General features: G+C 46.2%; 1 protein-coding gene across 1 annotated transcript; it reads right to left on the reverse strand.

The window, feature by feature from the left end:
* Positions 1–2,832: 2,832 nt before the first annotated feature.
* LOC130582874 (A disintegrin and metalloproteinase with thrombospondin motifs 3-like) lies at positions 2,833–9,121 on the reverse strand (the record flags this gene model as incomplete). Its single annotated transcript, XM_057381822.1, has 3 exons — positions 8,907–9,121; positions 8,089–8,116; positions 2,833–3,233 (listed from the first exon to the last, which is right to left on the reverse strand). Coding segments are annotated over exons 1-3 (498 nt in total), but the record flags the coding sequence as incomplete, so codon positions are not given.
* Positions 9,122–12,368: the final 3,247 nt, after the last annotated feature.

Raw genomic sequence — 12,368 nt, forward strand, 5'->3', positions numbered from 1 at the left:
AATCCTAATCCTAATCCCAATCCTAAACTCAGCAAGTTTCCCATGTGCAGATGCTCAGCAGCAGCTCGAGTGCTTGTCTCCAAAATGCCATTCCAATGGATAAAACACCACAGGCTCCTAGGAAGATGTTTCTCCATTTAGGAACTCTGTCCTGCCAGCTGAAATCATGCTGAAATAGTAGATCAGAACCAACACAGGAGCAAGAAATAAGCCTTAGTAGTTCAGTCCTGATGAAACAATGGTAACAAAAATGCATTTGAAACAACTCAAAATGCCCTTAAATTCCTTGCATCACACATATCACTACTCCTGCAGATTTTTAAGGCTTTTCCTGAAGGAAGTTTAAAGCCTGTGCAATTATCTCTAGTCTGAGATCCTCCAGCCTGTATTTCCAAAAGATTTACCACAGGAAAGTAGCTGTGAACAYGCACAGAYATGTTTCTTCACATCTCCATATCCKTGGAAAGAGGGATGACAAYATGCAAGTGAGGAATMATCTGTCACAAATGACAGATCTGAGCATGTTTGGGTGGTTTTTTTTATTCTTGATGATCCAGCTCAGAGTGGATGTACAAGAAAGAGGCATCACACATGAACACCTGCTCACAGCTTGTTATCAAAGCACGAAGAGAATTGAGAAACAGATGATTTTCTATACCACAACAACTGGAAAGAGGTATTAGCCACTATTTCTAAATGTTAGGCTTGCTACCTTCTCTCTATTTACAATCTAAACCATTTGTAGTGTTTCTTTGAGGCTTGCACCTTCCATTCTGAGGGATTCTGACAATAAATACTGCTCTTTTGACTAAACAACAGCAGAAACCTGCGGAAGCTCCAGCTTTCTGACACACAGTGAAGAAGACAAGAGGCAGCTCCTCTGTGACTAATGAAGTGTTCTTCTGCCATGACAAGTGCAGGCACATGCATGTGGTTTTTTAAATAAACCATTTTAAAAAAACCCAGGGTCATTTCCAAGGGAGATTAAGCAGATGTGAGGATAGGAATTTGCAAAACTGATAGCATACAGACATCTTCCACTGCAAAAGTAGATATGTAAACTATTTCAAAACAAAAATGTTCATGTATTTGGGGGTTTAAATGTATGTTTAGAGTCAGGCAGAGACTGTGGCAAAATCTTACTTTACTAGTGCAAATGCCAATTATTTCACATATTTATTATCAAACAACCAAAATTWAGCACTCTTTTCTCTTACTATAATATCAAACTCCTTCTACAAGCTACACATTGTGCAAACTGCAACCCCAGTGATTCCCATCASTTTTTCCCAAGATTTCAGAATCTAGCTGGCTTCTCTGGAGAGTGTCTAAATTCCTTTGAAGTGGAAGATCTTTCCAACATGCCTCTAAAATTTCTCACTCCTGTTCCTGTTTCTGTTAAGCCATGTTATCCCACTCTTCACATCTTTAAGATACACTGAGGATTAAATATTCTAGCTGGGTTGAGAGACACAGCACAGTAAGAGAGAGGCCAGAGATGGGAACTGCAGGTTCCTTTTCCTACCCTGGGAGATGTGGGAGGAAAAAAACAAATAAATAATCCTGAAAATTTATTTATTATTTCACACTCACACAATTAGAGCTCCAAGCAAAGGTTGAGGTGAGCACTGGGACAAGAGTGACCCAGGAGCATTTACCTCTCAGTCCTTCTCAGGGCATCCTGTGCCAGCCCTCACCATCCTCACAGGGGAGAATTTCTTCCTGATATCCCATTTAACCCTGCYCTYTGTCACTGKGAAGCCATTCCCCCTCCTAAAGTTCCCCTCTGGCTTCATTTCACTGAAAACACACCACGAGCAGCTTGCCAGCCACATGGCAATCTGTGACAGAGCTGYACACTCCTTAATCTGATTCCATTTAATCCAATTTCTGGTCTTCACGTGCTGTCTCAACACAAAACTTCATTCAGCCTTACTGCTCCAATSCAGCTCCCAGTGCAGGGTCTCATTCAGCAGGAGGATTCTACTGCAAATACATCAGCCAGGCAGGGTTCTGCTTGAAAACAGTACACTGGCAATAGATTCTCCCATTAAAAAAACACCAAAACTCCCAAAACACACCAAACTGACATTAGCTGTCACCTCTGATGCAATCACTACCATCATTTCCTTTCTCTAAGTAAGGGAGTTCAAGGAGTTTTGATGGTGTGTGGGCTCCAGGTGTGCCCAGCTYTTCATTCTGGGATTTGGACATCAGCTCAGCCACAGAGAAACTCTGCATGTCCATAAATGCACCCAAAACAAACCTGTTACAGATGGGAACCACTCCATTCTCATGACACCTCCCCATGAAACAAAACTGCATCGAAGAGAACAACACACCTGCTCACTTTGTAAAGGAACCCCTTAAAACTCAGTGCTGCTGTTCTTGGATAACAGGGCAGCCCACCATTTTGGCACTTGAGAAACAGAGGATGATTTGAACACCAAATTCTAAGTTCAGCTAACAAAAGGTCACCTTTTAAGACTGAAAACATCTTCATTACTGATTTTCCTGTTTGTAATACCGCGTGCAAATAAAAAACAACGTGTAGGTTTGATTTCTGTCCCTCATACCTGCGACATTCAGAACTTTGTTTCTCAATCTCAGAGAAATTATTGCAAAGTAGAGCGGCAGGATATGAATGTTTTCTAACGGATTTAGGAATGAAATGCAGTATTAGGATTCCTTAGGATTTAAGGAACGAAGTGCAGTAAATGACATCATTAGCAATGTGTGGTTAAAAGCAGCCAAAGCTGAGCACAAAAGATGACCCAAGACCCAAAAAAAGCAGCCAAAGCTGAGCACAAAGGGTGACCCAAGACCCCAAACACCACGGAGCAGCCTTACCAGCCCATCACAGTTGCTGATGGCCACGGCCGCTCCGGGGATGTCGCTGATGTCCCCCACGTAGGCACAGTTGCTCCACAGGGGCTCTCTCCTCCACAATGTCCCAGTGACATTCCCAGCATGGCTCCCGGGCTCCGTGGGCTCCTCGTGCCACTCCACCACGGCGCCGGGGGCCACCAGGCGGGTGTTGGGTGTCAGGCGGAGGTGGAAGTCCCTCCCGAAGGCGGTGACGTTGAAGTACAGCAGTTTGGGGCTGTGGGACAGCTCCCGTGGGGAGCGTCTCGGGTGACTCGCTGACAGGATGGTGGAGCTGTAGCTTCCATCGGCGTTGGTGCTGATGGGAATCACCAGCCCATAGGGCCTGGGCCGGCTCTTTCGGAATTCTGCCAAGAGACACACCCAAAATAAGATCAACAGTGTGCAATGAGCCCAAACACTGAAGGACCCCTGTGCCTCGTACCTCCCCTTCCAAAAATCCCAACTTAGGATCTCTGTTTGGGTTATTAACTTGTCACTGCTCCTCTTTTATCATGGAATCATGAGTTTATCTTTCTGGTGAGACCTCTGTAATCTGGGAGAAATCAGGATTCTGGTGTCTGATTTTCTGGCTGTAAGCTGTGAGCCACACCACTGCTCTGAAYAGGTCCAAGGCCTAAGTCCAAGCCTGGTATTTGACTGTGTGAGAGTTAAAAAGACACCTTGCACAAAAATAGCTATTCCCAACTCCTCTCTTCCTTGGAGARCTGGTGAAAGAGGGATCAGGGTGATATTCCTGACAATTGCATTTGAAAAGCTGCAAGATTGGATAGCTCTGATGCTAGTGCCAAGTGYCACTGAGAATTCCTCAAATAAATACACTTAATTAAGTGAGCTAAATTTCACTTGCTCCCAGTGTGGATCACACTTGATATGAGAATTGATAGAGGAGAAGCTCAGTTGATTTGAATTCAAGAGACTCACTCATTCAACAAGTAACTTCAGCATGAAAATGTTCCTAATGGCTTCACAGAACTGTTTTAAATGTTCTTTCAGCTAGTTACTGAGGAATCTGACAGAAAACAACCTATGGTACTAGTAGGATGCACATGCACAGTGTAAATTCTTGCATTATAAATATCTCAATGTACAAATATTATATCTTAGGAATGTGAAAAATCATTTTCAAGCCCACTGGTACCCCACATCCTACAGCCAGCACCCAAAGGGTGGGTTTCACCTATTTTGCCATACACCCACAAGACCAGGATCTAAAACTGGCATCCTAATTAGGCCAATATCCTTAGGTTAATTCCCATTTAAAACACTGGGAATTCTGAGCCAACACTGTTAATCTATCTCCTTAGAGAAGGGACCAAATTAAAACTCTAAAGTCATTTTTATTAATTAGACACCAGGCCATGCCCAGGAGACAGAGCTGCTAGGTTGTACATTCTAACTGGGTCAAAGTAAAAACATGGATCCTCACATTCCCGGTGCTTCAGCACTGGGATTTCATTCCCAGGCTGACATTCCACCTTCTACCTCGCYGAGATTCCTCGTGGTTTGTTTTCCTTTTTCTTTAAAGCACAATGTTCAGTGCCAGAGACCACAGTCTGGTGATCAAATTCTGTGCTCACCGCACGACTGAGAACTGCTCTGCACATCCTGCAGCAGAATTCCCACATTTGCCCAGGCTGGGAAAAAAAAAAAACAAAAAAAAACAAACAAAAAAAAAACCAGCTATTTTGCTAATAAGAGCAGCCAGCTAGCCCGAGAAGGTAGGAACAAAGGGTGGAAAATAAGAACTGTCAAGGTTTTGAGTCAGCGAAAGCCTTTTCCAGAGTCTGTAAATGCTGAGCTAGAAGAGGAAATGCCTTTTGTTCAAAGGCAATTAAAATTAAATGGGACATGACTGAATCCCAAAGACATCTGAACTCCTCCGCTGACTTACATTACCCTTTTTCCACAAACTGCACGCTCTGAGGAAATGCTATTCCAGCTGTAGGTGTTCCCTTTCCTAAGCTAAAATTTCAGAGTYGATCTGCTCTGCTAATTCAAAGCTGACAGTGCTGATCAGAGCAAGAGGAAAAGCACTTAACTGTAARTTTTCTTCATTTTTTTCAATCTGGACTTCAAATGCTGCTCCAGTTGCACAATGTTTAAGTTGAAAGGAAGCACTTAAGAAGGAACATCACATTCTTTYATTGTGTGCCAAAATATAATTAGCTAGTGAATGCCTCTGAAGAGAGCTGTCCGGGCTTTTTTTTCTCCTCAGAAACTCATGAAAGTGCAGAATTAACACCACTGGTTCACAAGAGTTGTTAGAGTTGTCTCTGCACTCCACAACAGCCGTGGTCAAYRGAGGTTCAAAAATCCTAYCCTTTTTTTAACACCCACATTTTRAAAAGCAATGTTTTTTATGCGTAAKATTTTGTGAAACTCATTGATCAAAAATCATTCAGGTGGTTGTCCACAGCAGAATGCCAAAAGCCTAAACTTTCACTTGAGGTTTCAAAAGCACAGTCTGTGTGGAAGTCAGCGATATCACTGGAGAATGAAGAATTTCTGAAAGTTCCAAATCATTTCATGTCTAAACCAAGCTACCCAAGAAAAGAAATGTGGGGGAATCCAGGTACCATCCCACCCACATGGTCCCTGCTCTATTGCTGAGTCCATTCCACACTGACACGATGGGATGGTCAGGGATCTTCCAGAGCTGCCCCACTGGAAAATGAGTTTGGATGTGACTCGAGGGTCAGGAAGATCAGGTACCTCAGCAAAAGGACTGGATCTAAGGTGACATCTCCAGAGCAGCACCATGCAATTTTCTGCTGGAATTCACAGCTGTGACACAAGCAAACTGCTGGATGGAAGAAATCCAGCTCTGCAGTGGAAGCACTGGAGAAGAAACAGTTACCCTGCTGCTCTAGGATGGAGAGGACAGCAGTGCCATAAAGAGACTGTGCCATGCTGTGGGAGATCACACWTCAGTCCCAAACCCTGCAGAGAAGCACAGTGGGATGAGCACAGAGCTGCTCTGGTCACTTAGCCAGGTGATGTTTAATAAAACAAGATAGTGTGGAGATAACTGGACCAGCAAGGATTTTGTCATCACCCTTTTCTTCTTCATTACTGCCTGGTGGCTTCCAAAATAACAGAGCACTTGTGGACACTCTCAGCAACCTGGATCACTCCAGAACTACCATTTGCTCTCTGGCTGCCTTTAGGTGGCAGGAATGCCCAGAGAGAAAGAGCAGACAGAAAAGAAGGACAGATTCCTCGAGAATTCCCACTCACGTCTGCACCTGAAAAGGGATGGGGCTATGGGATCTGGACACTGTGAGGTGAATGAAAACAGGGGACTGCAAGAAGAGAGGCTGATGTGGGACTCCCTGTTCCTCTGCCTCACTGCCACTTGTCCCAGACATGGTTGCTGTGGTGTTTTTGCAGCCTCTGCAGAGTTGCAGGTGCTTTGCAGGTGCTTCAGTGTTGTGTGGCAGGTTTTGTCCAGAAGTGGCACTGAGCAGGGACAGAGCTGAGCTGTGTGGAGGAGAAGGTGCAGCACAGCATCAGCACCTTCAGGCTGAGTGACACAGAACAACTCGGTCCTGACAGCTCCAGCACTGCAGYGCACGGTGTGTGAATGCAGGTAATTAACTGTGCTATCCCTGTGCTGCAGCCTGGCAAGATATTGAACAAAAATAAACCCCTACGTGCCTTCATTTCCCTAAATGACTTTTCAGGCTACAAGAAAAGATCAGCTGCTGACAGCAGCCAGCCCGGGGCCAACTCAAAATACACAACATCAATGCAAAGCAATACTTTGTGGGGACTCAGAAGTAGGACAGTTTTTACTGTCCTCAGAACACCCTCAGAAGCAGCTTTTACCCCAAATCATTAGAAATCTCAACTCAGTAAGCCATAGTTTGAAGCTGTGACTGCCCCATTTCTGGAGGTATTCAAGGCCAGGTTGGATGGGGCTTGGAGCACCCTGGGATAGTGGAAGATGTTCCTGCCCATGTCAGGGTTTTTGGAATGAGATGAACTTCAAGGTCCCTTCCTACCCAAACCATTTTAGGACAACCATCTCTGTGGTTCTGTACTATTTGAATCAGAATTTACAGGATCAAATTCAGCCCCAAATGTCCCTGATTACAGCAGGGCCAGGGCCATGGAAGAAAGGAAGACATTACAGGACAAAAAGTTATTTTCCAGATTCAGGAATTTTGCTTTATATACTGTGTAATTTAAAAGACACATTCCTATATAGCTTCTGGTTTCTGAAATTCAAATACAATTCATTTCTCATGCAAAGAATAGRAATAAAAGACAGGATCAGCATACCACTGAAAAACCCCTCTATTTGCCAGTTAGCTTTAAATGGCCTCACTTCTCTGTTCCCTTYATTCAGTGATCATGGTGGAAACCAACCTAAGCCCAGAAGGACGCAGTGCCAGAACTGAAATTGAGACAAGACCTCCAAAATTTACAGAAATGCTTGAAATTCTTTTTTGCAACAAAACCTGAACCAAAACCTCAGGGCTGCAGGTCCAATGGCAAGTGGAAGCAGAACTGCCTGAGGTCCATTCCCATTGTGAAAGAGCTGCACTCGTGTGCAGGGACACAAGCTCAGCACCCGCATGGTGAAAGGATCATTTCACACTGGGTTAGGCAGGAGCACACAGGATGGCATTCCCTGGCACTAAYGCTCTGGGAATGCCAGCTTCCACATCCTTCCACTACCTCGTGCATCCTTTGGAGCACCCAATTACCCCTTAGTCTAAATGAACACACATCTCCTGAAATGAATCCACAGATGCATCCTCCCCATCAAAGGAAGCTTCTTGTCTYTGGGAAGTCTCAGTAAGAAGCATCCCACAGGCATAAACAGGCACATTTTCCCTTCAGCACCCCTTTGCACCACGGACCCTGAACTCGCTGCACAACACCTTCTTACCCAAGTCTATCAGTTTACAAGGCAACAGGGACCAGCTACAGATTTTACAACTTGGATCAGTTTGTATTTCAGGAGAGAAGCACAGACACATAAAGATGCAAAACCGCAGCACAAGAGGGCATGCACATTCAAGCCATGCCACGTCACTGCAACTACAAATGCTCCTGGGTGGCAATGGTGGGGGGCACACAGGGAATGCTTGCCTGCATACAGATCATTTCTCCAGAAATAACTAGTCTTTGAACTTAATTCTTTTATTTCTGTTTTGATAGCAGGAATGAATAATAGCTGAAAGGACTTACCTATTTGGATCTGCTGYTCTTTACCAGCCTGCAGAAGAGAAGGAAAAGAAACACATTCGCAAAGTTGTTAATGTAATTACTATGCAATGGGGGATGGCAGAAGGCTGAAAAATCACTTGGTCTGTGCTGCACTATTTTATATGTTTCTGCATTTGATTTCCAGGGATAGCAATTCTTCCTTAACTGAATAAACAGCTGTTCCCACCAATATACTAACAGAGCCCAYAGCAAGTTTAACATAAATAGAGCTGCTAAGCAATCCTGATTCTGAATGACCCATTCTATACATCGTGACACCGTGCCAAAAAGTAAGCTCAGGGGCCAAAGCAAGGATTTAACAGCAGGAGGACGACGAGCTCTAAGAAGCACGGGTGCAGAGAGGAAGCAGCGAGCTGACAGCTCTTTGTATCTCGGCTAGTAAATGGGAAAGCCAACCGGACCACAGTGACCGCAGGAACGGTGGCAGCGACCTGATGTCACGGTCAGCTCACCGTCGGCTTGGTACTTGCTCTTGCAGGGTTAGGGCACCCAGGGGCACAGGATGCAGAGGGAAGGGACCAGGGGCTGCCGCTGCAGGAGCCAGCCCGTGCCGGGGATGCCGTGTCCGGCTCCAGGCTGCTTGGATGCTGGTGTGCAGCACAGAAGAGAGCGGAGAGCCGCCCGTCCGTCTCAGCGTGTCCTCGCCCCGGACCGGTACCAACCGCGGACCCCGGGGCAGCGAGGGGAAAGAGAAGAGCAGAGGGCAGGGCAGGGCAGGGCAGGGCAGGGCAGGGCAAGGCAGGGCAGGGCAGGCTCCCCGCATTCCCCCCCTCACTCACCTGCCTGCCGGGCGCAGCGCGGGCCCCCAGGAGCGCGGCTGCCACTACCCAGAGGGGCAGGAGCACCATCCCGAGGCGGCCGCCCTTGCCCCGGCCCCGGCCGCGCTCCGCCCGCTCCCTCCTCCGGCCGCTGCCTTCCCTGCCCTCCGGCGGCGGCTCCCGGGGCCGGGGCCGGCTGGGCGGGCGGAGAGGCGGCGGGTCCCCTCGCCGCCTGTTGCTGTGCTGTGCTGTGCGCCCGCCGCGACCCGCGGCGCTGATAAACCCGCGGCAGCTCCGCCTCCGCCGAGCCGGCGCTCCACGTCAGGCACAGCCCGAGCCGCCGGGAACCGCGGGGAACCCGCCCGGCTCCGCGCACACACCGGATCTGCTCAGGCACAGATCCTACGGCTGTGCACCCGCGGCGCTCCCCGTCCAACTCCACCGAGGARCAACTTTCCCGTCCGTCCRTCCATCCATCCATCCCATCGCTGCCGGCATCACACCCTGGCAGCGACTCCCAAAGCAGCTCTCCAGCCCGGGACCACAGCCCCAGGCTTCCATATTCCACAAAACCAAGGCAGACGGCAAAAGCTACAGASTCTGAAAATCCCAGAATGGTTTATCTTGGAAGGGACATTAAAGCTCATCGCATTCAAACCCTTGCCATGGGGGCCACTGGACCAGSGTGTTTCAATCCCTGTCCAGCCTGGGATGGGGCAGCCACAGCTTCCCTGGGCACCCTGTGCCACAGCCTCACCATTCTCATGGTAAAAAAAAACTTCTTTTCCTATATCTAACTCAAAGTGATACTTGTTCAGTTGGAAACCATCACCCTGTGTCCTGTCTCAACAGTTTCCAAAGGTCCCACTGCACCCGAGTCTGACAACAAAACAATTTCTCTCCCCACCAGCTGGGAGCTCGGCACACAACAGAAAACGAAATGGTGCCCAGCCTGGGTAGAACCCAAAATGCACTTGCACTGCACCTTGCACAGCCAGAAATCTGTACAAWCTCAGTCTGTACACCTTCATTTCCCCAAAGATGTTCTGCAGTCGAAGCTGTGAATAACCAGCTGCTAACAGACAGCACTGGGGCATCCCCAAGGGGAAAACAAAACCTTTACAAGCACTTTCCAGGAGGCAGAGATCAACCACTCCAACATCCTTGAACTCCAGCAGTGTTCAACCAAAGACTGCATTTTTTCAGGGTCRGAATTAGCCAATGCTATGAACATCTGGATCCCAATTTAAAATGCAATTTAAAACCATTTTGTTGTACCTTCAGCATTACCACTTCTGTGAAACATCACAACCAAAATCAGCTTCTGTTAGCCTCACATAGCACAAAAACATGATTTGCTGCTGCTAAACGGTCTCAGAATACACGTGAACAACTTAACAATAATTTTTAAGTTGACCTTCCGGACAGAAATCATCCTATCTATGTGAAAAGGAAAATACTGATTCTATGAAATCCAAATTGAGTCACAGCAACATTAAAGAAGAGGAGAGCTTCACTCTCCATTTTCAGGAGAAACTTTGAATATTCCAACCATAGCAGCCCTGCTGTTTCAGAGGTCCTGAACTGCATATCCTCTCACAAAGCAAAAAAAAACCTTTTTTTTTTTTTTTGAGAGAGTGGGAATGCATCTCTTAGTACAAGTGTACAATCATTTCTGCACATAAAACACGAGCGGACTGTCACATTCAGCACCAGCAGCTGCACGAAGCCACTTCTGGGAAAGGCCAGAATCTGAAAGGCTGAGCTACAGTGAAGTAGCAGCTCCATAATTCAACATTAAAATGTATTAAAAGGTATTTCACTCACCGTGCAGCTCCTCCCCATTTTCCTCCCCTCACGATGCTCACCAGGCAGCAGCAGAACCGCACTGCACACCGTGCAGAGCTGCACACAGCCTGAATGTCCATAATATGATCCACCTGGGCTGTGGATGCAAACCACCTGTTTGCTGGGCTGAAATAAGAACCTGCACASTCTCAGGTGTTTCACATATTTGAATTACAGGGCAGCTTTAGAGAGTTTGGGTGGAAGAGACCTTYGACCTTATCTAGTCCCAGTGCCTGTCCCCCTCCCTTCCACAGGTACAGGGATCCAAGCTCTTGACCTCTAGTAAAGCTATTTATCTGCCCTTAAAAACATTCTTACAATACAGTGTTATGTCTGTTACCTCCTAATTAAACGTGGCCAAAATGGCTTCAAAAGTTTCTAAACCTCAGTGAAACCAAGATACACAACAGGCAGAGCTGGAGGCCAGGGCAGATACTTTGCTTTGTGGTTGATCAAAGGYTTGACAGAATTGCAAGAAAGCAAAAATAAGGTGTTAAAATTAGATGCCTCATGATTTCGGATAAGAAACAACAGCAAGTGCCACTCCTGTAACACACGTAAATTGAAGCACTATTTGAAAGTTCAGTTCCAGACATTTCTCATCTCCAACAGCCCAGTTTGGCACACTCTTATCAGAGAAACCATCTTGTGAGTATTTCTACTCTGTTACACATACATATGCATATATGTATTTACATATGTGTATACATATATAGAGCTGTTAAAAATCTGTTAGGCATTTGCAATTCTAAAATCACTCAGATGGGCTTTCTGCATCTGTGCAACTTTGGCTGAGGCACGAGACTGACAGCCACAAATATTTTATGAACCTGAGACTGGGGCCTGAAGCAGGATTTGGCAGGGRTAATACTAAGGGGAATAAAATATGGCATTACCTGATCTGGAACATGGTCTCCTTGAGGTCTCACATCCTCTCASAGCAGAGGTGTCTCCAACAAAATAATTTCAAAGTCAGGTTTAATTGGAGCGAGAATTCAAACTAAGAAAATTGAAAGAATATTCCGTCTCTAGCACCAAGAGAAGTTACTGATCAGAAGTTCTTGCAATGCTATTTAATCCAAGCTTCAAATATTAATTTCTTGAGATGAGCCCCTCGTAAACTCAACTGTAACATCTAGCAGGAATATTTGTAGTGTAACTTAACTACAATATCTAAGAATAGTCCAGACAAATCCCAGTCTTCACTGATCCTGTCCACACACATGGTTTAATGCTCAGTTTTGCAGTGACATTTCCTGATATTTAGGAATCATTAYAATTTATTGAGTTTCTGATCTACATATGCATTTGATGACCTTTGTAAATAGCAGCCAGTTTGGAAAGCATTAATTGTGTTCTTTCTGCTGAAATTTGGCTTTGGTGTCAAATCCTGACTACCTTTAATGACCAATTCCTGGTGCCTCAGGTTCTCCTCCATGGAGCTTTGGTGTCAAATCCTGACAGATTTAATGACCAATTCCTGGTGCCTCAGGTTCTCCTCCATGGATTCTGCCTGGATGGAAATACCACACAAGGATGGAATCCCTGGGGAGGCAGGGTGACTGCAGACCCAGATCCTGCTCTGTGACCCAGCAGAATGTGTGACCACGAGCTGCTCAGGTTTCCAGCCTTAAA

Source organism: Malurus melanocephalus, unplaced genomic scaffold, assembly GCF_030028575.1.
Source record: "Malurus melanocephalus ecotype Western Australia unplaced genomic scaffold, MMel_1.1 scaffold_533, whole genome shotgun sequence".
Lineage (NCBI taxonomy): Eukaryota > Metazoa > Chordata > Aves > Passeriformes > Maluridae > Malurus > Malurus melanocephalus.